The 26,821-nt window shown below is 38.3% G+C and overlaps 1 protein-coding gene across 1 annotated transcript; it reads left to right on the forward strand.

Annotated features, from left to right (window-relative positions):
* Window positions 1–197: 197 nt before the first annotated feature.
* Window positions 198–26,364, forward strand: m1ap (meiosis 1 associated protein). Its single transcript, XM_053495286.1, is given in 11 exon segments — window positions 198–387; window positions 5,587–5,839; window positions 6,414–6,599; window positions 7,672–7,861; window positions 20,593–20,772; window positions 20,867–21,026; window positions 22,027–22,168; window positions 23,673–23,870; window positions 25,004–25,186; window positions 26,202–26,312; window positions 26,314–26,364. Coding segments are annotated over 10 exon segments (1,650 nt in total). The 5' UTR covers window positions 198–387; window positions 5,587–5,590.
* The last annotated feature ends 457 nt before the right edge of the window (window positions 26,365–26,821 follow it).

Consider the following 26,821-nt stretch of genomic DNA (forward strand, 5'->3'; position numbering starts at 1 on the left):
GGAAAGTACCGGTATCGATATCGAAAGTATCGGGTATCAAGCCCATGGCGTGTTCTTTTCACGCGCGCGGTGTCACGTGCAGACCGGCCTGACAAGACACCTCAGGCTGTTCTCCAAACGACACTCTGTAAACTAGCAGCGAGTTATAGAGTTCAGCTATAGTTACTGTAACAGCCTTGTGCTGGGACGGAGAAAAACTGTTACTCACGAACTGCGGTTGCATTACAACCTAGCGAAAACACACACACACACACACAAACGAACAAACAAGGCTCAGGGCTAGCTGACGGTATGAAGAAAGTTAGCTAATATAGACCGCTAGCTAACTACAAGAACCAAAACGCTCCTGTGAAAACAAACCTGATCACCTAAACTACCTACTAGCAGGTGAGATAACTGAGCAGCAGCAATCACTCCACACAAACCTCGGACTGGACCAGTTTCTCTACCAGTTCAGGACTTTTAGCAAGGAAAGCGAAAGAAATCCTAGGCAGGCCAGTGTGTACTATGTTTGAGAACATTTTAAAAAGTTTATACACTGCAGGCTTCATGCAGTGCTCGCTGTAATGAGAGAGAGAGAGAGAGAGAGAGAAGTCCCTTAAAACAAAAAGCACTTTCTCGTAAGCATCATTGTCAATCGGATTTTCCTCGGATTAATAGATTTTAGGGATTTTCATTTCATCTTTGGAACAAGTTACCATTTGAATATAGCCTAAATATTCCTACCATATGCATAAATATGAGAACATATTTACCATATATGCATATACACTCATGACTTGTACAGTACAGCTGCACTTTGAGCAGATCTGTCTATCTGCTGTCTGTCTTTTGTACAGATGCACACTTTTCATCTTCAAAACAAGAAATTGTTGGGTAATTTTTTTTTTTAACATCAATTCTGAACTTAAGCTGCCTGTTGTGGCACCACATTTGGAAACAAAAATAATATGAAGCACCTAAAATCCAACCAGTATTACTAGGTCATGGGTATGCATGCTATAATAATGTATACTGTGTGTTTGGGGCTGGCGAGTCTATTTGAACATGGTCAGGATGTATTTTACTATGGTGTTTACAAACAGGTTAAGGCGAATTAAAGGTCTTTCATTTTGTGCAGTTCTTCCACGTGACTGCTGACTGCTCATTATGCAAACTATAACATTTTAAATATTTTTAATTTTGCAATCTGATGTTGGATTTTTTACACTCTCTTATTAAGAACCCATTGTCCTCTGATCAGTTTTGTTTTTTGCTTAGGTTTTGGGTCTTTTCCAAACCCTGCATCATCTATAGACGTATCTGTGTACTTGTTGCTGTTGTACCTAGATAAAGCCGGCATTAATTCATAATTTATTGTTTAATATTTTTTATTTATTATTTAATATTTTACATTTACATTTACATTTACATTTAGGCATTTGGCAGACGCTCTTATCCAGAGCGACTTACAAAAAGTGCTTTAATGTTTACAACATTGGATACATACTTACACTGGGTTAACTAAGTTAATAACTAAGTACCATTAGTCCAACACAACTGAGTTTTTTTTTTTTTTTTTTTTTTTTTTGGGGGGGGGGTTAGTCTAAGTACTGGAGAAACAGATGAGTCTTGAGTCGTCGTTTAAAGATAGTCAAAGTCTCAGATGTACGGACATCTAGAGGAAGTTCATTCCACCATCTAGGTGCCAGAACAGAAAAGAGCCTGGATGAATGCCGCCCTCGATCCCTGAGAGATGGTGGGATGAGGCGAGCAGTGCTGGAGGATCGGAGGCAACGTGGTGCAGTGCGTGGTGTAATTAGCGCAGAGAGGTAAGTGGGTGCTGGGCCATTTTTGGCTTTGTAGGCAAGCATCAGTGTTTTGAATTTGATGCGGGCAGCTACAGGAAGCCAGTGCAGGGAGCGGAGGAGTGGGGTGGTGTGGGAGAACTTGGGAAGGTTAAAAACGAGTCGTGCTGCTGCATTCTGGATCAGTTGCAGAGGACGAATCGTGGACAGAGGCAGGCCTGCCAGGAGTGAGTTGCAGTAGTCCAGTCTTGAAATAACAAGGGACTGAACAAGCACCTGAGTAGCCTGTGAAGAAAGAAATGGGCGAATTCTTCTGATATTGTAAAGAAGAAATCGACAAGAGCGAGTAAGGTTAGCGATGTGTGGGGAAAATGACAGATGATTGTCCACGGTTACCCCAAGATTGCGGGCGGTGGTTGAGGGAGTGATTTGGTTGTTGTCCATGGATATCACAAGGTCTTGACCTGGAGATGAGTCACAAGGGATAAACAACAGTTCGGTTTTACTGAGATTGAGCTTCAGCTGATGAGCAGCCATCCAAAATGAGATGTCTGCCAGACATGCTGAGATCCGGGTGGAAACCTGAGTGTCAGAGGGAGGAAAGGAGAGGACAAGTTGTGTGTCGTCTGCATAACAGTGGTATGAGAATCCATGCGATGATATGACCTTACCAAGAGACCGGGTATAGAGGGAGAACAGAAGAGGACCAAGTACTGAGCCCTGCGGGACACCAGTAGAGAGTCTACGTGGGGCAGATGTAGATCCCCTCCATGTTACCTCATATGACCTATCTTTAAGGTAAGAAGCAAACCATTGCCACGCTGTTCCACAAATTCCAAGGCTTTTAAGAATAGATAATAGAATCTTGTGGTTCACGGTGTCAAATGCAGCTGACAGGTCCAGGAGGATGAGGACAGATGAAAGTTTAGCAGATCTAGCAGCATGGAGCTTCTCAGTGACTGACAGAAGGGCAGTCTCTGTGGAATGTGCCACTTTGAATCCAGATTGGTTTGGGTCATTAAGGTTGTTCTGTGAGAGATAAAGAGACATTTGATTATAAACCGTTCTTTCAAGAATTTTGGAAATAAAAGAGAGCAGTGATACCGGGCGATAGTTGTTAACTTCTGATGGGTCCAGGCAGGGTTTCTTGAGGATGGGAATAACCCTCGCCTTCTTAAAAGCGGCAGGAACATGACCAGATGATATGGATTGGTTGATGATGGCTGTGGTGAAGGGAAGGAGGTCACGTGAGATGGCCTGGAGCATTGTGGAAGGGATTGGGTCTAGTGAACAGGTGGTGGGGTTAGATGACGAGATGATCTGTTGAATCTCGTCAGATGACAAGTTGGAAAATTCTGCTAAAGGAGGGAAGGAAAGGTCCTGAGGTTCTGCCGTAGGACTTTGGTTGAGAGCGAAGGACTGGCGGATTGCTACAATCTTCCCATCGTAGAATGTGGCAAAATCGTCAGCAGTCAGAGAGGAAGGGGCAGGAGGAGTCGGTGGGTTGAGTAGTGAGGAGAAGATGTTGTGGAGTTTGCCAGGATCATGTGCAGACGCTTCCAACTTTTGTCTGAAGAAGGTAGTTTTGGCAGAAGTCACATCACATGAGAATTTGGAAAGAAGAGTCTGGTAAGAGATGAGATCTGCATCAAGCTGTGATTTCTTCCATCTTCTCTCCGCAGTTCTTAATTCTCTCCTGTTGTTGCGCAGTACATCAGATAGCCAAGGAGCAGGACAAGATTTCTTCCTTGGTTTAGATGACAGCGGGCAAAGGAGATCTATGGATGAGGAGAGAGAGGAGAGGAAAGTTTCAGTCGCAGTCTCTAGTGGTAAAGAGGAGAAGGAGTCTGGGTCTGGGAGGAATGATAGGGTGTATGAAGACACAGAGGAAGGGGAGACAGAGTGAAGGTTTTTGCGGGTAAAAGAGACATTTTGGTGGTTAGGTTTACATAGAATGGGAAGGGGTATAGTGAAGGATACCAGGTAATGATCAGATTTATGAAGAGGAATAGTAGTGATATCTGTGACTGGGGAAGGGCGGCAGAAAACAAGGTCGAGAGAATTTCCTGCCTTGTGTGTAGGAGGGCAGCTGTTTAGGGTTAAAGAGAAGGAGTTAAGGAGAGGGAGAAGGAAAGAGGATTGGAGTTTATCAGATGGAAGGTTGAAATCTCCTAGAACAGTGAGAGGAGTGTTAGCAGAAGGAAAAAGACTAAGAAGTATGTCCATTTCATCTAGAAAGTTTCCTAGAGAGCCAGGAGGACGGTAAATAACCAAGATGTGGAGGTTAATTGGAGAGGTTACCTTAACTGCATGAAATTCAAATGATGAAAAACTGAGATGAGACAGGGTGATGGGCGAGAAGGACCACCTCTTGGACAACAGGAGACCCGTACCACCACCTCTGCCAGTTTCTCGTGGAGTGTGAGAGAATACATAGGCAGAGGATAGGGCAGCCGGTGTAGCTGAGTTCTGAGGAGATATCCAGGTCTCAGTTAGTGCCAGAAAGTCAAAAGAGTAATGAGTAGCTAGGGCAGAGATAAAGTCTGCTTTATTTACAGCAGATTGGCAGTTCCAGAGCCCACCTACCACCAGTGCAGGACAATGAGACAGTACAGGAGGGTAGATGAGGTTTCTGGGAGATCTGCCTCTGCTGTGTGAGTAAAAGCATCTTGGTCTGTGAGAACTGACTGATGATGAAGATTTTACCTCTTCAGTTTCTAGTCAGTCTGTTAAATTTTCTGGTTCACCACCAAACCTGCTGTTTGTGCTTTAAGTATGAGTTTGCAAATATATTTTCAAGTCCATTGGTTTCACAGTAATTTATGCTCAAACTTCTTTCTTGCTGACTTGAGGTGTATTGTGGCTTGGTTTCAGCCTTTATGAAAGTCAATGTGAACATAACATTGCTATGTGGACTCTACTGACTGTTGTTTGGACCCATTTTCCCTTGACTTATATCATATGTCCTTTAATAATGTAATTCCTGGCTTTGAAATAATATATTATTTACAGTTCACGGCTGATTTGTAAAAACGACAACCTTGTAAGACATAATTGTAAAATAATCAACAGACGTTAAAAAGCATATCACAGGTTAATGCATAGCTTTTTTCCCCCTCAAAATCGTGACGCATTAAGTTCTATCACTTAATGCCAATAGCTGAAGCGCGCACCAGAAAGTTCTTGTCCATAATACAGTCTTTCAGTGCTTTCTGAAGACAATTGAAATAATAAGTCAAAAACAGAGTTTGGCCGTAGAGAATTTTATGCCTGTTAAAATCTCCCCATCACATCCTCTTGTTTTGATCAGGCTGCTTGCTCATCTAATGACATTTGGCCTGTGCTGCCCTTCAGTCTAAACCACTGGACTATTTTAGATGAGACAGTCTGTCTTTTGTTGTGCATGTTATGTTGAAATAGAGGGTGAATGCCTGAGGCACAGAAAGATCCAGAACCTCGGCTTGGTGAAAGGGCTCTCTTGTGAAGTAGAACAGAACTGATGAGCCCAAAGATTTCAGAGAATCATAGCCGTATTTAACCATTCTCTGCCAGTGCCCTGCTTGTTTGATGTAAGCAACAATAACAGCCTTGTTTTAAATAACCATGGAAAAAATCCTAGGAAAGAAATGCTCTTGGTCGGGTCTAATACTGGTAATTGTCCATTAGCTTAATTATTGCCAGTCATTTTGTGTTAAAAATTAATAGGTTCTCTGGTTACATTGCCACCTCATCTTCACTCACATAGCTAATAATTTGTCTAATATTACTATTTTTAATCTATGTTCTCCTGCATACACAGAAGCATGAGTGTCAGAAATCGGTCAGGTGCTTCAGCCAGCCAGATGTGTTGTGCCTCGTCCTTTTTTAATCAGCCACCCCGCGTGCTGATAGTTGACACATCGCCACCTTGCTGGTCAGAGACACGTTCGGTCCTGTGCGAGGCCCTTGAGAACTTTCTCTCTCTGGCAAGCAGCTTAGAGGGACCCAGTCGAGTACCTCTGCTCAGCCTTTATGCAGTAAACCTGCACCAGGAATGTCTACTGCCATTTGTGGTAAGAGAAAAGCTGTATAATGTTTTTTTTTTTTTTTTCATTATTCTTATGATTTTACAAATGATGATTTGAGCTGGTGAAGGTGTAGCACTTAAATTGGTTTTGGCATTCATACACATTATCACAACCAGAAGGATAGTGCAGGACACTTTGTAGAATAAATGTGGTTAAAAAAAAATAAAAATAAATTGATCACATAAATACATGGTGAGATTTTCAGGGTAAGAAAACTAAAAATCAACAGTGAAAAACATAGCTATTTTTAATTTCCTTACACACACAATGTGATTGGGACTGAACAGCTGTCTGGTCATAAGAAAACAACTTGTTAGTGAGACTAATTAAATCTGTAAATAAAAGGGTTAAATTTGGATAATTAAACAGAAATTGTTAATTTTTTTAAGAAGTGATACTCCCATAATTCCTTATAGTGTAGCTTTCATGTCACTGGGCTATTTTGCTGATATTAACAAACCCTAATGTCATGACATAATTCACATATCATGAAATATCATGCTACAATATTCCGGGACCTCCTTCCTGTTTTGGTTTTCTTAATTTTATCACTTGACAGCAGGTGAAGGGGAATCTTGTGCGTTTACACTCATGTGTGGAGGAGCTACGCTCTCTGCCTACGGAGGGCTGTACACGGCCACAGGTCGAACTTCTTAAACAGGCAGTGCTGGACAGCCTGCAGCAGTACAAACACTACACCTGCCATGCCAGTCTGGGAAAAAAACAACACAGCAGCTCTGTAGAGGTAAAGATACACCACGGCCACATTTCCTATATATTGATAAGTGGGTGTAAATTCTTCTGATTTCTGCATGTTACGATTTTTCAAGCCTTGCTGGAAACAAATGAATATTTCATTTGGAGAGCAGGGCCTCTGCCTCACGTCTAAAGTGCTTCGAGTGCACTCGTCATTGGAAACCACCCGTCGAGCTACATGAAGATAATCTCGCCAACTTTTTCAGAGCACCAGCATTCATATTTAAATCCTCCGCTGATGGAATGTGGCACTGAATTAACCCCTGTTATCAATCGTTAATGAAGCCATCAGCATTCTGACACAAACCACATGGCCTGCTGTTTCCTTTCTGCACTCCACAGGCCACACTTAAATGTTCTCCATACAGGAAACAAAGCAGAGCGCAAGTGCTTTTAATCAGATTGGTCCGATATTTATTTTGCCCTTAATGAGATTAATGTTACATTTGTGCCTTTTTTATGTCAATTATTTTAGACAGTCGTTAGAGTAATAAGAATGACTGCAATTCAAGTAGATATTTTTGTGTGTCAGAGGAAGGTCTAGTAGCCTTCTACAGCTGCATGCTCTATGTAATACGGTTGGACATGAGACTGCGTGACATTATCTGCAAAATATATGTAATTTCTCATTATTTACAGGATAACATCTACAAATATAAAAGTTTTTTTATTTTATTTTTTATTTTGCTGTTTTATAGCTTAAGTGACCTGACCCCAAATAAACCAAATTATGATCAACATTTTGGATCAGGGTTCTTTAATATGCAGAACCCCTTCACAAATAAAAATATGGAAAAAAAAACATATAGAAAAATATAGGAATCTTTAGAGACTCTTACAATCATAATACAGATTAGTTTAATTTACATAAGCATACTATTAAAAAATAATAGACAAAATAAGGAACTATGTACAATCTCAGAATATTCATAAAAATTGTCCAGACCCCTCCTTTTTACAACTTCAGATAATTTAACCAGGACTTCAGATTTCCATAACAGATTTCCAAAAATTGTTTCTTATCCACTGATTGAGTTATAATCAGACTTGTGTGTATAAAGGTGACGGTAGTGAGCAGTGAGCCGGGCCATGCTGTACTCAGGCAGCTGGAACGTGGCCTGAAGGACTGTGACTTGGTCAGTCTGCGACGGCTAGTGGTTGTCCACATCGCCGTGGAGCAGAACCTTCCAGACCGAGAGCCAGCCCGGAGCCCGGAGTCCTGTTCTACAGAGGACATGGAGCAAGCCGACGGTCAGCTTCTGTTCACTTCATCAGCACTTTTAATTTAGAGGCAGTGTGTATTCTAAGAAACTCTTTCAACACTCTTTTCAATTTTCAATATTAATTATAAAAGGCATTCAAGTCAAACCGGGACGTGTGTTGAAATTTGTCATGAATGAGGGCATAAAACCAATTGACATTTGCAGAATAATTCAAGCATATTATTGTAATGAGACTCTTAGCCGCAGTAAAACATTTGAATGGTGCAACCGTTTAAAAAAAAAAGCTGTACATCCATAAATAACAATCATAGCCGAGGTGGCTTGTAGCTCACTTCAGTCGTTCCCGTGAGCATACAGTAAGTGGAAGGCTTGAAAATCAATGTATAACTTGTGGAAGAGAAACGTCTGTCTGTACACACAATCATTCACCAACATCACTCCTAGCGATTTCCACATGTTCGGGCAATTAAAGGAGTTCCTGGGAGGCCAGCGTTTCAGACATGTAACAGGCCATTCAGACATGTCATGGCTCTGGTGTACCAAAAAAAAACAACCTTGATGGTATCTGAGGCCTAATGAAATGCTGGGATAAATGCATTAATGTAGCAGGGGGTTATATAGAGAAATAAAAGGAGTTATTACTTTCATAACTGTGTTCTGTTATTCTGCACAATCAAAAGTCCCAGTTTGACTTGAACACTCCTGATAATTATTATCATGACTTCCTGGAACACTGTGTGCTTATTAAATACACTAGAATATTCAAGGAACAGTTGAGCTCATCAGTGTATTTGACTCCTGAAGATCCTTTTAAAGTAATTTTTGATCTAAAAGCCGAAGAAGAATAAGGTTTACTTCTGATCATAGGACACTTCTAACCAGAGAGATAAACTCTCTGTACTGTACATATTTGCTTCATGTATGTAGTTAGCATTTTATAGCCCGTTATAGCACAGACCACATACGGAAAGACAAAGTGAAACTTGATTTGATTTTGACATACAGAAAGGTGATATATGCCCATATATCTTAGAAAGGTATTCATATATGTTACATATATACTTTAGTCATATATGTTAAAAAGATGTATTACCAATTTGGATATGTGGTGATGTGCTGTATTTGTGGAACCTATAGGTCCAAATTGTATGTTATCCATACATGTAAATACATAGAAGAGTAAGATGTAGTTTATTGCTTACATGTGGCCTTTATCTAGCTTGTTCCAAGGTAATTTATGCTATATGACATGCATAGACACACACACACACACCTACATATACATATACTGTATGTAAAAGCCAAAAGCCAGCTTGATCTCTTGGTCCAATCCCACAGAAAAGCCAATGCAGCACAACTTGCTGAAAAAAAAGTAAATGCTGGCCACGACCAGGCACCAGAACACTCCACCACAGTGCACCACAGCCACCCATGCACTGGGCCCACCAGGCAAGGATACCAAGGACACCGACTCCGCCTCCAAACTCCCCAGATCCCAATCTGATCGAGCACCCATGAGATGCATTGGATAAACAAGTCCAATCGACAGGCGCCCCCAAGTTCTGAGTTGTTGAAATATTACATACGGTATATTGGAAATTAATACATGTCCATATCTTACATTTCTGTATGGGGCTAAGAACAGATAGCTTTCTTGGTAATCAGCATAAATAAGTGATCATACCACATGCATACAATTAATTAATTTGGTGGATTCATTTGTTTCTACTGTCTTGCAAGTTTATTAAGTAGGGAGAGGTAGAATAATACAAAATACGTGAAAATCTGTTAGGATGTAAAGATGTTTTTTTGCAACTGCTGGTAAAAGTCCAAGTAAAGCATTTCACATAACATTGTTGACACTTAGTTATGTGAGTAAACATACTCAGATACCTCTCCTCATCTAAGTGACTACTGTAAGTTGATCAGTGCTTGGAGTGTTTGGCACACAATTAACTCAAGCTGTATTTCAACATTCTCAAAGCACAGGAGCGCTGGAATGATACTGAAGTCAGAAATTTACGTATTGTATTTGGCTGGTTTGTGCATTCCTTATCCCAGATGTGTGAGTATGTACAGTAGGTGCCAGCAGGCTTTGCCTTTTCCCTGTGCTTGGCCACAGATAGTGTATGCAGTTGGTGGAGCAAAGTTTAGTTGGAATAAACAGTTTGTGTATTCTCACACAGTCTCAATGATGTCTGACTCTTAAAAAGTCAGCCAAGCTGGAAATTGCATAACTGCTGATAAAAAAGACAAATTAGCTTCGTCTAATATTTAAAAAACAGAAATTATTTCATTGCCTTGAAAATTAAAGAGTGGGATTACATTTCTAGTGAGACAAACGGACAGAGAGGATGTGTGTGCCTGAGGTCATCTGACTTTAAAAAAGCACAGTACAGTGCAGATAGGACACACTGGATTTCTAAAAAGACAGTTATGTAAGAATAATTATTTTAAAGATGGGCGCGCCATGGTCTCAACTACATCAGTGATTATTCTCACTGCATTGCTCGAAGACAGCTTACCACTGCCTTGTTTAAAAAAAAAAAAAAAAGGATTTACTAAATGTACTGTAAGAGGTTGATGTGGATTATAGTTTAATGTTTTCTTATGTGTGCTGTGATTCTAATTCCACGTCTGCTAGACATACACTTATCCATACACTCAGTCACAAGTTCATGCTGAGCCCCAGAATCCAGACCCAATAACAGTGTAGGCCGGGTGGAAAGAGAGCCAAAACCACTCCTTCACATGCATCCTGTTTTTCTGCTTTCGGCAGACAGACTTCAGCCCGACAGCCTCATGATCAGGGTCATAGAAGTCGTTCCAGGAAGGAAGCATGAAAGTGTGTGCATATGTACAGTACACTGTAAATAATAGAGATTTGGCAAGTGGTAAAGTTAAAACAGAAAGTGTGGATCCTATAATAAACTTTGAATTCATGTCTTAATTTTTTTTATATCACCAGTGTCCCAATATTTAGGCTCATCAGGGCTAATTGTTTTTAAACTCGTTTGAGCCATAGACAGAATATCTTTTATCCCGCTAAGCCTGCGAGCAGTACAAGCCTTACTGGTGAGCTTTTAATGTATCGTCATGCATGTCCATCAGGACTTTAAGCTCCGTGCATGAATCATGATTCTGGAGACAGTCTCCAATGTAATACTGTTAAGCAATACCAAGAGGGTTCAATGGCCCACTCAGAGACTACATTATCATGACATTACTGCTAAATGCATATGCAATGAGTGTGTTTACCCATAATTCATATGCTTCGTTTATGCACAAAGAGAAGACCTCTGGAATTTAGCACTCTAATACTAATGTTAAAACTACTGTATGTCTGAGATCTTGGCTGGGCATATAAATAAAACCAAAAAGAAAAACTGAAATTATATATATTATATAAAAGCATTTGTGTAATTTGTATAATTTTATAACTGTATCCAAAACCAAAATTAAAATAATAATTATATATAACAATATATACACTGTATATATAGATGCACAAGTGTTAAAAACTGTACATGACCATGAAACATAAAACTAAACCTGACTAAATTTGTGCTGCTATTTTGGTAAATTATGGTCCAATATCAATCCTAATGTCAGTGATAACTCAGTGAATGTGAATTCAAGGACTGCTGAAGAGCCACCGTGGGACCCTTGAATTGTATCCTGGTTTAACTAGACACTTGATATAAAAGTGCTTGTAAAATGATTAACTGTAAATGTAATTAATGCAAGTTTTCAAGCCCTTATCATGACGATCACCCATGAGGCACTTTTAAATAAATTCAGTTCACATCTCATAGCCTAGTTATAATGCTCTGTTACACATGGCTGATCAGGGCACAGTATAGCAACTTGTTATGTACTTGGTGAGCTGAGACAGGTGGTACACAGCAGAAAATTATGCAGAAAAAAACAGTGACCTTGTGTTCAGGGATGTGATCTGAGTAACATTATTGTACTCTAATGTCTGTTTTTTTTATTGGGCTTTGTCTTCTGATTGGGCCGAAAGCCTTGTTGTTGACGATTAGTCATTTCCCTCTATGGCATTGAGAATTTTGAAGCAATGACGCATTCCTGTTAGCTGTATTTCCAGTTTTCTTATGCTAGAAATTAGACAGCACTTGTTTCATGTTGGAAGGGTCCAACATGAATTTTCTGCATGACGAGTCAAAACAAGGCCACCCAGTCTGTCTGTCTGACTCTTAACTTCTCCATCTATTTTGCTGTCAGAGGCATTAACTCTGGCCTTTACTATTTTGGAGATGGCAGATTTACTGTTATGGGTACAAGACAGACCTGCCCACAGGTCGTGCCCTATTTCTCTTTCTCTTTCACCACTTTGGCATCACCATGGCAATGGGATAGAGTGGTCAAGGCAACATGCCTTTGTGCAGATCAGCGAAAACATTAATGACACTCAGGCTGCCACTGGATAAGATGAAGTGTGTATGGGTAATCTAAATATACTGCTAGACGTCAGAGAACTTCTCAGTGGATGCATGGGTTTGGGCAGCGTGCTCAGAGTTTGTCTGTTTGTTGGTTTGTATGCTTGTGTTTTCCTCATGAAAATCAGATCCTTGCATTCTAGACCCTATTCTACATCACTGTTTCATTCTGAACCTGGACAGGTAATTACACAGTGCTAAGTAACACATCAGATTTGTTTATGCACTATACATTTTTTCACGGCATAAAATCAAGCTTCAAAAAAGCATCAAATTGCTTCCTTTTCCTCACAGGTAAAATGATCTTCTATGCATTTATTAATCTCTCACTGTCTTGTCTTAATTTGTCTTAACATTTTATGAGTTTTAGAAGACATTTTAGAAGTCCTTAGCAATATCTTAAGTGGAATATCACAATATATGGTCTTAAATGGAATATTATTATATATGGTTTATTGTCGCTTGGTCTATTCTTAATAATGAAAAATGTATTATATGTATATATAAAATACAGTATATATATATATATATTATATATATATATATATAATAAAAATGTTAAAAATATTTGTATATATATATATTTATATATATATATATTTATTTATATATATATATATTTATTTATTTATTTATTTATTTTATTTTGTCCATCTCATTGAACATTCAACATAACCTCACACACATTGAATAATAACTTAAGGGTACAGACAGACATCAGTATCAACCCAGACTGACTCAATAAACCCAGAACAGAACATACTCTGAGTGCTGGATTTCAATTACATTTAATTGGGATTTTCAATTTTTTTTTTCTTTTTTTTTAAACAGGAAATGAATTTATCTGGAAGACACCTGCAGACACACTGTGCCTAAATTTATCATGATTAGTCTGTCTACCTGGGGACAAGCCTTTGTCTCATAGTGGTCACAGAACTGCGGGGAAAATAATGATAAATGGTGCCTGTCTTTTTCCCCCTCATCTTCTCTCAAGGTGCCATGTTTCAGTATCACCTGGCCATTTCTGTTTTATGGTATATTAGTAAGTGCCACATATCTTCGACTAGCTCTAGTATGTATGTGATATTTCAGCATTCTCAGTTTGGTTCAGGGGAAAGTGGTCTCTATCATTAACATATTTCAAGGTTGGTTTCACCAGCTTGTGAGGCAAGTGGGAGTTGTCCAAGGGATACCTCCTTAAGTGGGGTTATCAGCTGCTGTATTCTCAACTGACAAGCGTAGATATTAAAACCACGCCAAGTCAATAAACTCTCTAAAAGCTCTAAAAGCAATAGAGGGTGTAATAAAAGAGAACAGTATGTGGCAAATCAGAAATGTTCCTATCCCTAGAGGCAGCTTAGAAACATCACAAACTCCGGTATATTTGTTCAGAGTAGGATAGCGGATTAACCAATGACTCATGAGCTCTCTAAACATGTCAACATCTTTGACAGTTATCATTGTAGGCTGATTAAGGAGCAGTGCTTTTAACCCAATTCCTGACCTAAAAACCTACAGGTTAAACCATGCAGCTTTTATTATTTATTTATTACATCGTTACAACCAGTGGTTGCTCACAATGACCAATGATTTTATGCCAGTCGTCAATGCTGTAAGCTCAAGTTACTTTACTGAATATCCTGACTCCCTGCAACCCACAAACACACACACATGAACATGCAAAACTCCATGCACACAGGATTGAAGACATTTAACCCCCACCCCTAGAAGTGTGGGACGACAGCGGTAACCACCAAAGTTGATATCGTGTAGGGAAGTGGCAAGGTAGCAGAGTGCATAACAGCTCCCAGGTCCCTGAGTTTGGGTGATTGTGTTGCGTTTAGCATGTTTTGCTTGTGGCATGTCCTAAAAATATGCTGGTAGATGTCTTGGCTCCTCTAAGTTGCCCTTGGGTGTTAATGAGTATTTGAATGTGTGTGCATGGTGTTCTGTGATGGATGGTGTCCTGTCCAGGGTGTGCACTCACCTAGCACTCAGTGTTTCTGCTGGATCCACCACAACCCTGGTACAGAAAGTAGTTACTATGAAGAAATATGATATGAATGCAAAATTCATGTTCATTGCATCCACGGTGTGTGTCTATATATATATAGATTATATATATATATATATATATATATATATATATATATATATATATATATATATATACATATAAACATACTGTACATACAAAAAAACAAATGAATGCACAAAAATCATGGTCACATAGCATCAAGGATGATGCGTGACTACTGGCATCTTTAGAGGAAATATAATACTACACATTGCTGCCATAATTCAATTCAAGTTTTAATAAAGGACTTAGATATCAACTGTTGAAGTGTGTATATATTTGTGCCCCCATAGGGTATATGCAGTCTTTTGTAATATTTGTGCATGAGCTGCTGAATTCTCTCAGGTTGTATAGCTGCCCATTCTTCTTCTTGGAAAAATGCCTCAAGTTCCTTTTAAAAAAAATTTCTTGCCTAAACTGCACATTTAATATCTCCCCAAAGGAATTCTGTGATAATGAGGCCAGGAGACTGTGATGGCCATATGGTCCAGAACCTTCACCTTTTTCTGCTCTAGCCATTGGAGGGTCAACTTGGCCTTGTGCTTTGGATCGTTGTCATGTTGGAACATCCAAGAGCGTCCCATGCGCAGCTTTCGTGCTGTAGAATGCAAATTGTCTGCCAGTATTTTCTGATAACATACTGCTTTCATCTTGCCATCAATTTTGACAGACTTCCCTGTTCCACTGGAGCTCACACAGCCCCAAAACATAAGAGATCCATCACCATGCTTTACAGTAGGGATGGTGTGCTTTTCACCATAAACATAGCATTAATGGTTATGAGTATAAAAGCTAAATTTTGGCCGGATCACTCTGAGTGACTCTATAAGGTCACTATAGCTATAAGGAGCTACAGTATAAGGCTTGTCTAGCTGCTGGCTGGCGTACTGCAAGCGGGCCTTTTTGTGGCATGGGCGCAGTAGCGGCTTTCTCTTGGCAAGTCGACCACGCAGATCATTTGTGTTAAAGTACCTCCTTATTGTGCTCCTTGAAACAACAACACCACTTTTTTCCAGAGCAGCCTGTATTTCTCTTGAAGTTGTTTGTGTGTTTTTCTTCACGTCCTGAACAATTCTTCTGGCAGTAGTGGGTGAAATCTTCCTTGGTCTGCCTGACCTTGGCTTAGTATCAACAGAACCTCTTATTTTCCACCACTTTATCAGAGTTTGAACAGTACTGACTGGTATTTTTGAGTGTTGAGAGAGTTTTTTTATATAATCTTTTCAGCTTTATAAAGTTCAACACTACCTTATTAAGCAGGTGCATTGGCAGTTCTCATGCCTTCCCCATGGTGCAGCATCCAGGCAAGTCAGTGCATCACCTCATGAGCTGAGAAACACACTAACTATTTATGCACAGACACGGCAACTACATTTGCAATGAGTTACAGGTGTGGAAATGTCCCTTTAATAGCCATTTAAACCTGTCATTGTCAACCTGAGTGTTTATAATGTGGCCAAACATTCGAGCCTATATAAACTTTTGATTAGTGTTGTTCAGGTGATTTCTGTTTTCATTAAGGTTCAAAAAGGAGTCAAACATTTATGTTATAATTAATGACTTTATGTGACCTCTATGTTTGCATTTGAGGATGTAATATGCTGCAGTTTCTCTGTAATCCTACAGGTGCTATTCATGCAATTTCAGGCAACACAGCATCCTGTGTGGGTTAAGCTAATAATTTGCAAAGTTTGTTTAGAACTGTAATATTAATAAAAGTAATAATAATCAGAATATTTTTTGTAGCTGATTATATATATATATATTTTTTTTACAGTGTAAATGTAAGTGGTAATAAGAAGTCATCGTTTTGAAAAGCATTCTGATTGTTTTTATATTAAAGCATATTTTGGGTCGTCTCAGTATTAAAACTGGGTAAATGGTATAATTTTGCCCTTCAGCTTGTGCTAATTTAATAGCTGTCGCTTAGTAGTATTAATTTGTCTATGCAAATGGCAGTCTCAAAGTACTGTAACTGTTAGGCTGAAAAAATAACATCAGAGGATTCTTTGGCTTGCATAGACCCCACCCTGTGTTTTGCACTTTTATGAATATTTAATATTACATAACATTACAAAAACATTACTTTAGGAATATTAAACCCAATTGTCGTTGTGACATTTGGGGTTATAGAATGAATGAAACAAGCAGCTGATGTTTTACATAAATACAGGGTATCTGAAAAGCTCTGTTCTGTGTATTCAGTTAGCTTTTGGCTTTGGACAAAATGGGGAAGAAAAAAAACAAGACATTCTTTGTGCCTTATTTCACATCTTTCTGAGATCCCTTGCTCACTTGAAGATTTAACGTTTCCTTGTGTTTGTGCACTTGTATGTGGGTGTGTATGCATGCGTAGGGTGTATGGTCTGTCAAGGATTTGGCCTTGAATGGTTTTGTCTAGGGGGAGTTAAGATGATTTGTGCCTGTCTCCTATCTTACAGTACTTCATTTTAAAGATCACTCTGCGTATACTCATCTCGTTACATTTTTACTTCAGCGTCATTAATCCTGTTATGATTAAAGAAAACCCCTATGGTTTACTGGTAAAGTTCTTATCTGAAGAAACTTTGCTGCACTTGTTTGTTTAAGAAAACTTTGCAGAGGCAAATCACCTTTTATAATTTATTCACTTTACATTTTGTCAATTACGAGCATTTATACCAGGGGATATATCGTCCTCTAACGGTTAGCGCTGTATAATAATATACATTCATTTCTTAGTATAAAAAAAAAAAGCTTCTTAGTAAAAACATATCCCATTGCCAGACTTTAAACATTAGATTTTTGTTAAAAACACAAGCCTGACTGATAAGTAAATTGGGGAATTATTTATTCTGAACTCCCACCACTATGATGTCTGTCATATTTATCACAAAAGCATTTTGCTCTTATAAATTATGGAGATAAACTGAGGCAGCCCACCAGGGATGATGTGGAAACGTTTCACATCTGTAACACTTGTGTGTCCTTGTCTTTAACTTGTCTTATCAAGCCCCCTTTGTTGTATCCTACGTTTGATACCTGACATCTGGCATAGAATGGAACTTATTAGTATTACTGGTTACAAATAACCAGGGCTGGCCCGTAAAATCAGGACAGTGCAGTTCGATAATTTTTTTTTTTGTTGTTGTTGTTCTTTACATTTTCCATTCAGACCCTATAGCTATTTGGGAGACAGTTGTAGCAGAAAATGTCACATAAAAATCACAGCAGGTGTATCATGCACAATGTGAGCAGAACATCAGGTAGTCAAGAGGTCAGTTCTCAAATACAGTACTAGTGATAGAATAGCTGTTCCAAATGTCGATTCTGTGGCAGTTGCCTACGGGATCGGGTTGTCAGCTCGACGCTCGATTGTATCTGTGCACTGTTATAAATTTGGGTGAAGCACCTTGTTTAAGGGTCCAACAGTGGCAGCACAGTAGTGTCGAACCCGGAAACCTCCTGATCACCACCAAGCTACCACTGCCTCCCATCTACTACTACTGTAGTAATGCAGACTTTATATTAGTGTTCTCTCATAGTATGTCTTCTTTTTTATTCATGTTCCTTTGTGAGAAATCAGAAGGGAGGGTGTGAAATTGATTCTTGGCTTCAGGCTTCATTCAAAGCAAACAGAAAACAGCTTTTTGTTTTACATTTTATGAAGCTTCTCTAAAATTCTCCTGCGGTTATGAGGCTGTATCACTTAGACACTCTTTTTAACATTTGTCCTCATTAGGAAACAAAGTCACTTTTGGAACTACCAAACTATTAGAACTACCAAAGATCCATACTCTTACATCACCCTTACTTCATTTCCTCATAAGGTATGAAATAAGCCTGTAATTATTAACCAGTGAGTAACAAGTCCTAATGACTCACTAGCTATTAGAAGCACAATTCACGTCAAGTTGAACCTTGAGTGAACACCTGAGTGATGGCAAAATGATCAATTATGGTCCATTTGTTTCAGTACGACAAAGAACAGAGGGTCATACAGGCGGCTAATTCGATAGTGTTTCCAGGACAGACAACATCTCTGATCTCTATCTGCTCTTAGGAAAGAGCTATGAGAGACTGCAAGATGGACAGCTAGTGAGAGACAGCGAGAGATGGATCAGGAGGGAGGAGGGAGGATCAGAGTGTCATGAGGCGTCTGTGTTAAAGGCTTGGAGACTTCACATTTCATACAGACAAAGACCCATTAGGATTAAACCAGAAGAATTGAGGAAATGTAAAGATGAGGATTAGGGGAAGTAGTTAAGACGTGAAACAAACATGCGAAGAGCAGACAATTCGATTAGATTAAACTAAAGACTGTGGGGATGTTGTGGAGAGGAGCGGAGGGGGTCAGAAGAGACAGACTGAGAGAAATGAGATGTAATCTTTGTGCTAACAGGTGATGTGGGGGTTGCTCTGCATCTGTTACTCCTCATGCTCTCCGTTTCCCACTTCTCCATCCTCACCTTTTTAGCCCACTCACACCATCTGGGTGACATTTAGTAGATGTTCAATCTTATCAGTGTGCACTGGTGTATGACATTCATTGGCCTTCATTTATGATTCAATATTAGAACTACAGCTAATGAGATGTAAATCAAATCATGTTACGTCGCTAACTCCGCGTAATACAAAGAACTGATCTGTGTTCATCGTTTTTTACATATTTCGTAAAGGACTTCTTGGTGAAATGTACAGCTTTATAAGTACTTATCATTTTTAATAGCGCTAATAGTAAAGAGCAAGAACATTTTTATACGATCTCTCCTTTTTTTTCGATTTTGAAGTGATGTTTACTTTCTTTCATGTAAGCATAAAAAAAGATCATAAAGCTGCTGAGATGTAAATATTAAGTGACATCAAAAGAATTCTGTGTCCTTGTTGGATTAGCAGTTCTGCTTCATTGATAACCTGGAAAAGGATCACAAAACTGCTGTAGTGCATGTTTCTGCTGTGATAGAACTCTAGCCTCACCCATCATAAATCCCAAGACAGTGATTGCATGCTAGAGTTGCTTCCTTTTTTCTCCAATCTTTCTCTTCTTTCCTGGCTCCCACCCTTTCTCCCCCCCACTCTCTTTGCTACTTAATAAAAGTTTAAACATGACCACTTGGCTCCCATTAGACTCTTTGGGCCCCTCAGAATACATGAATAATTGAATGTGACGACTCCAGAGGAAGCGTACGTAAGGCTTATCTTACAGAGGTTTAAGTCCAGGATGACATTCATAAACACTTAGACTCCTTATGTCAAATAACCATATCGTATGCTTTACTGTGTCAGTATTTAACGTATTAAAAATTTATGTCAGGAGTAAAAAAAACAAAAACATTAAGCCCAAGTACTATAAGCCTGAACATTGGAAAGCAGGACAGGACAATATCTGATTAGCTAAATATTTATGTATTCATTTATCTTTAGTGACTACTTTGCTCTGGTCAGGATCATAGTGAATCTGGAGCGTATTTTGGAAAGACTGAGAATGAGCCAGGAGTACACCCTTGGATTGGACACCGTTCCCATGATGAGTTTCATGTGCACTCGTTCAACTTAAGGGGCAATTTACAGTAACAGATTCTTCATCTAGTACGTTTTTGATACCAAAGGGGTAGAAACTAGAGAACCCAGAATGTAACCCACATGGCAAATAAATAGATAAGTACATACATAATTACATACATATCTACATACATGGGGGGATCTATTATATTTTAACCAATTAATTTCTTTGCTTTGTGTGCTAATCTCAGCAAGTAATCATTACATAAATAAATCTAGGTATAAAATAATTAGGTTTTATTATTATTATTAATATATATTTTCATAAAGGTTCTGAAATGCAATAATGGTTGCCAAAATCATTTAACAGAAAAAAACTAACTAAAAGTTGATGAAAACTTTGTACGATTTGGGTTCCCAGTTCTGCACCACCATCTAGTGGTAACATGAGATGTAGTTTATGCATTAAATTTATAAAATATTCCTTCACATTCAAACGCTTCACAGAAGACACCAGTTCTACTCACTTTATCCTAAGTAAGATTTTTTACAAAAAATAAAAAGGTATATATTCTCATGCAAAAAACAAAACAAAAAAAAACACACACACAATGTGCAGTTCCTACCCTTAATATCTGACATATTCCATTTGCATGCAATTTATGCATGTGCAGGAAGTGCAGGAAGTAGTATTTTAACTAGCTTTTCTTTCCCTTATACTTTCTTTCTCTCACTCTGTAGTTGATCTGACGCTTAGTGCTGAGACGGACTTGCAGCTAGTGGAGAACAGCGTCATCGCTGTAGAGAACCTTCTGAAGTCATGGCTTCATGACCAAACAGGAGAGCAAGAGCACCTTCAGCTGCTGATACCTGCATGTGTACAAGCAGACAGTCCAAAACCCACTGCTGCTCATAGACCTGGTGCTCCTGATTCAAATTACACAAACACATTACATTTACACTCTGACTCATGAAAAGTGAACAAACATGTATGTGTGTGTTTGTGTTGATGTAGTGTGTATAAAGTGTGACATGCAGGAAAGGCTTGTGAGTCCAGCTCTTCTCCCTTGCACGCCTGACCTTGGAACGAAAACCGAGAGCACACGGGACTTCCCTCCAGCTAGCAAGAACTCGTGCGATCAGAGCTCAGGGCCGCAGAGACTGCGAGTCATCAAGTACATTTTCACTATAGATAACGTGGCTGCTGTAACTGTGTCAGGGTAATGATAATGGTTGAGCCTGAGGCATGCACACAGCGCATGTTTTCTGTCTTGAACAAGGGCTTTCATAACAGCCCTTTTAACAGATCAAACACACAGCATGAACATGTCTGCACTGTCAGCAACAGTCAACAACAGGATTCAAAATGGCCTGTTCATTCATTACCAGCTATAAAAGATGTACTTTGCTCAGTTTTTTATTTAGGAAATGCCAAGTACAGGGGTCGCATATATTCTTATACATTTTTTCCAACTGGGTGCACTTTTAGACCCGATGAGCTATGCATGTCTCGTCAGCTACAAGAAGTGCAGCAGTATTAAATGTGACCTGTGGAAAAATAAATAGAGAAACCGAAAAACTGAAATGCTAAACGAGAGGCCGAATGAGATAGAGATAAAAAAAAAAAAATGGATTATGCAAAAAAGGCATTTGTGTCATGTTAAACATGGCCGTGAGTCATGCTTTAATGTGGTGTGGAACATCTAGACTTTGTCTGTCATAAGCACACACACACACACACACACACACACACACTGCCATGCATTGTGGAAGCTTGTGGATTTTGCATACATTTTGCATGCCCATGAGGTCATCGATTTCAGGGAATTTTAGAGAGAGAGACAGTGAGAGCATTCTCGCCTTGTAGTGCAGTGAAAGGAAAAATCGTCACTGTATCATTCTCTCTCCTTTTTTTTGCTTTCTGTCATCTCGGTTTCACTCTCACTCTCTCTTTCCAGCCACTTCAATCGTTAACACAATGTTGCTGTAGTCTTTCTTTTTTCTTGTACTTTTTGATCATTCAGTTTATATTCAGCAATTATTAGGAAGCCATGTATGGTAGAATTATTCAATATACGTAAGAAGCATTACTAGATGACTAGTGTGTTTATTGTTTCTTGATTATGGATACAGCTTGAATGTGTACATGTATATATGTGTTTGTGTGTGTGTCAGAGTGCTGCATGCAGAAGGAGTGTGTCAGTCTGTTTTGTATGGCCTTCCACTAATCATCAGACCTACAACTTGTTGGCAGCTGGACTGGGAAGAGATGGAGAGCAACCATCAGACCTTCCACGCTCTCTGTCACACACTTCGAGTCAGTGAAGAAAGTTCAATTCATTTTCATAATATAGGAGCAGAAACATACTGATTGCAATATGTAACATATTACAGTATTAGAGGTGTTTAAAAAAAAAACTCTTATTTAAATTTTTTCACTTTTTTGCAATTTGATATCTGATGACATTTTACTTTTTTAGGTTCGCTTTGGTGCTGTCTGGCTAATGTGGTTACCATTGTCTCACCTTAAGTCTTTTCAATTAATAAATTCTATAACTGCATCGCTGAGGACAAAAATTATCTAAGCATGTTCAAATAAAAGACAAGCTATCAAATTTCTCTCGTCGAGAGAAAGTACGATTATTTTACTGTATAACAAAGGAAACTATTAGTTTAATTCAATTTGTTTATTTTATTAAGATATCATTTTTGCAGTAATCCAGTGTTGTGGAGATGTGTCATTTAGAATGTATAAAACATAAACAAAACTTCATCTGGAAGCTTATTATAAAGGAAGCAGCTGTCCTGTACATGTGAAGTCAGTTGTTTCTTCAGTTTACTTTAGTCTTAATTATGAAAATGAACTGTAAAAAAAAATGGTTGTACTATAATTTCACACTTAAATGTGTAGAAATGGACTGTTAGGTTTTACAAAATCATTTATTTAAAATGAGATTGTGTAATGATATTTTACACATCTATAGAAATATTTGGCTAAGCTTTTATAGACCACATTAGACTCTGTTACACTCTGTTAAAACACAAACCAAAATAACTAATTAGGAGGGGCATTGAAGTCAAACCAGGACTTGTGATGAAATGTCTCGTAAAATAGATTTTTACATTTACAGAGAAATTCGGCTCAGTCCGGAGATGAGACTCTTAGCTGGAGTTCCTGGGAGGCCAGCATTACATATGAACATGACTTTGATGTACTGAGAAAAACTTTTTATCTTGATGGTATCCATCACTAGTGAAACCTTGGATTAGAGCATAATTCGTTCAGGAAGCGGGCTCGTAACCAAATTAAATTTTCCCATAAGAAATATAGAAACTCAAATTATTCATTCTACAGCCCAAAAAAATAACTATATTAAAAATCAATAATACAAATTATAAAGTAAAAAATAAAACGAATTAACCTGCATTTTACCATTAAAAAAAACATAAGTTTTTTCATATGTGCGCGCAGACGCTGTGTTTGTGTGTGTGTGTGTGTGTGTGTGTGTGTTTGTGTCTTGCTGGACACTTACAAGCCAAGTGACTCGCAATTTAAGGTTTCACTGTAGGGAGAAATAAAGTGAGTTTTTACTCTTTTTTACCTTTACTAGTTTTAATATAGAACTGTGTTCTGTTCTTCTGGTTTGACTTGAGCGCCCCATATACACAGTAGCACACTTTTAACTATATTAGCCATAATTAGTGATATTGGGGTCAAGAGAAAATAATGTAAATGAGATCTTTTTTTGCACTATGTTTACAGAATACTTCTAATGATTTTAAAAGGTTATATAATTTTGCATGTCTTTGTCTTTCTCCAGACCCGTGATTGGTTTCTCTTAGCGCGTTCAGAGACTGAGTATCGTTCTGCGTCCAGCACGTTTTCCTACTACGTGCTCCAGTCTTCAGCTTCCCTCTCTCTCTTACTGAAACCTGTCGTTACAAGAGAATTAATGCTGCCCTGCGATCTGCCTGTCTCAAGCGAGGAGCCACCCTTCAACACACTCAATATGATGAAGGTATGTAAATACAAAATATGCAAAAACAAACATAAACATGGGTCAATATTTAAATGATGTGGCTTCAATTTATATGGAGTCAGGAACACCTGGCTCCAGCCGAAACACTCACAGATTGGAAGGTATGTGAAGTGCTCAGGTAGCACTGAAGTAGAAAAGGAGTACAATAATGCCATTGCTGAAGCTAGAGTAATTTGCCAATGGCTACAATTGAAAGACACTATAATTAATATATTGAAATGTTCCTTGTTTTAAGTAATGGAAATAAACATTATAAATATCCCACCCACCTCCTACATATATTTAACCTCTATACAGGCCCGGGAAATATTCCTTAATTCACTTCATCTTTTAATCGCGTACTTCACAGATTGCGTAACCAAACACTTATTAGGAAGAAAAAATTACGCGAAATGAGAGCAGGTTAGTTTGTTAATTACCATACAATAACCACTGTAGGCCTTAAATACTGTACTATATAGTACATGAGTAATATAAATGTAGCTGTAGTTCTAATCACAATTAATCTGATACACTATAGAACATCTAAAACAGTAAATGAATAACTATGTATAGTGACATTTTAGGTATTTTAGTCTAAATAAAAACTTTGTCATTTCAAGGAAACACTGTGACCTTCAATGGATTGCTGTATGAGCTTTCATAATCTGGTGCATAATGTAACTGTTTTGTGTTCTTCCCTGTAGAAATGTTGGTAAATGACTCATAAAATACTGTCCTTTTTGGGTTCTAACATCCTGTTCCTGCATGTGTCATTTCCCCTTCTGTCCATGTATAAAACAAAAAACAAAAAAAACCTTTAGAAACTTTAGACTTTAGTGTGCTTCTGAACCTTTTAGCAGATCACTCAAATAGTTATGTTATGTCAGGATATTTATTTCCTCATTTATGGCAGTAATAAAATATTTTATACTAAAAAAAAATATTTTTGATTTTTTTGGTCTGAACAACATATTTGTTTGCGAGTACATTCCTTAAACACCTCAATTTTCATATTCTTTGTATTCTTTCTACATGATAATATCATAACTACCAAAAACATAGTCTTTATTTTTCCAAATCAAATGTGGATTATGCTAAATGTATGCCATTTTTTCCCCTTTTGGTTCCAGAGGTGTCTGGAGCAACTGGAGATGGATCCTGTGTTTAACCCTCTCTATCTGGGCAGGAATCTCTACCCGTACCTGAGGATGCGAGGCCTGCTGTCTCGCTCCTATGGCTCTCGCCTTCAGAGCCAAGGAAGAGGTCAGCGTCGAGACACAAACCGAGCAGCAGAGGGCTCCATACCTCGGCAGGTCAGATGCACTACAGAAGCACTCCCTTAACGTTAAACTCAACATGGACATACTTGTCTCTTTTTAATGCTACACAAGGCTAAACAAACTTGTTTTATCTAAATATGCTGATCATACAGACACCCTAAAGGAAAACTGGTACTGCTTTTGTAACCTACGAGTGATTACATAAGTCAATTTCGACAATTCATATATATATATTTTTTTATGTATTTGAAACTCATGTATGTGACACAACCTGTAAAATGCTGTTTGTCTTTAAAGAACATAAAAACTATAAGTAATACCATTACATAATATTAAAATCTAGTGAAACAAGAAGGAACAAACAAAAAATTGAAGTAATTCTACAAAATGTACTAAACTAAAAAGCTCACAGAGTCTGGGCATTTGTTCAACAACAGGCAAATACTTTCTATAAAAAAATCTTTTTTTTTTTTTTCCAACACTGTAATAACACTTTAAGATATAGTATTTTTTTATTCCTTTAAATTTGTGTGAAACACTTGTGATATTGAACAAATCCTTTCTTCTAAAAAAGTCTCTGAAAGAAAAAAGATTCCGATTTAATTTACGGCTACATTTGACAGAAGAATTCTTGAAAGCTTTCTGTTTCACATAAATGTTTATGAGTTACACCAAAGACTTCCTTTCACAATTTTTTGAGCAAACAGGTTTCTGTTCTTTTTTTAGTATAAGGAAATGTGTTGTCTTTCTCCTGTCTTTTGTCCATAACCTTTGATCATACTCCATGAAAGTAAATAGAGATCAAGCTGAAAACTGTGCAGTCATTTTTAAAACTAATTATGGAAAATATTAACACATTGTGTTGTTTATATTACTATTATTACTATTACTATTACATTCTCTTACAGTATTAGAATTATACAGTCATTCTGGATCTTGCCAAGTATTTGCAACCTACAGTAGTTTAATCACAAGAATATCTAACAGCCTTTTATTGAGACAGTGAAATGTATTTAGGAGCTGAATAAGTCTTTTTTTATGTATATAGTTGCAGCAAGGTCGTGTCAGAGCAATGGTTGCTCCTCTGTCATCTGCACCCCCAGCCAAGATGTCCCGCCCCGTCCTGACCCTGAGCCGTTCACGACACCTTGACCCCTCCCCTTTGCTTAGTGGACAATGATGTGGATAGCGATCATCTAATGATGATGTGAGAGCGCTACAGTACATGAGTAGTGAGCTGTGAGTTTCGGTTTGGTATGTATGTATACATAAACCTGGCCCACATTAGCATAGAAGGGCAGACCACACCACAGTGCACTGCAGACCCAGACTTCTATTTGTAGCCTTTAATCGTTTCCAGTTCTAACTTGAGCTGTTTCTTTCTTCTTCTTCTTTTTTAAGTATCTGCAGCAATTAACTGGTATCACAAAATACCTTCAGATATAAACAGACAGAAGTAACTGGAGCCAAATTCTAAAGATAGATGATTTGTGTTCATTCACTAGTCAGTGCTTAGTACATCGCAAAAGCATGTAGGGGAAAATACACAAGCATGTTCAATTTCAAAACTTTATATCAAATCAGTACTGCAGACAAGATGACTTATTAATACTTCAAAACAATTCCTAAACACTACAGTTTGCAATGAGTCAGTGATTAGACAGGGTT

Source organism: Clarias gariepinus, chromosome 1 (genome assembly GCF_024256425.1).
Source record: "Clarias gariepinus isolate MV-2021 ecotype Netherlands chromosome 1, CGAR_prim_01v2, whole genome shotgun sequence".
In the NCBI taxonomy this organism is placed as follows: Eukaryota; Metazoa; Chordata; class Actinopteri; order Siluriformes; family Clariidae; genus Clarias; species Clarias gariepinus.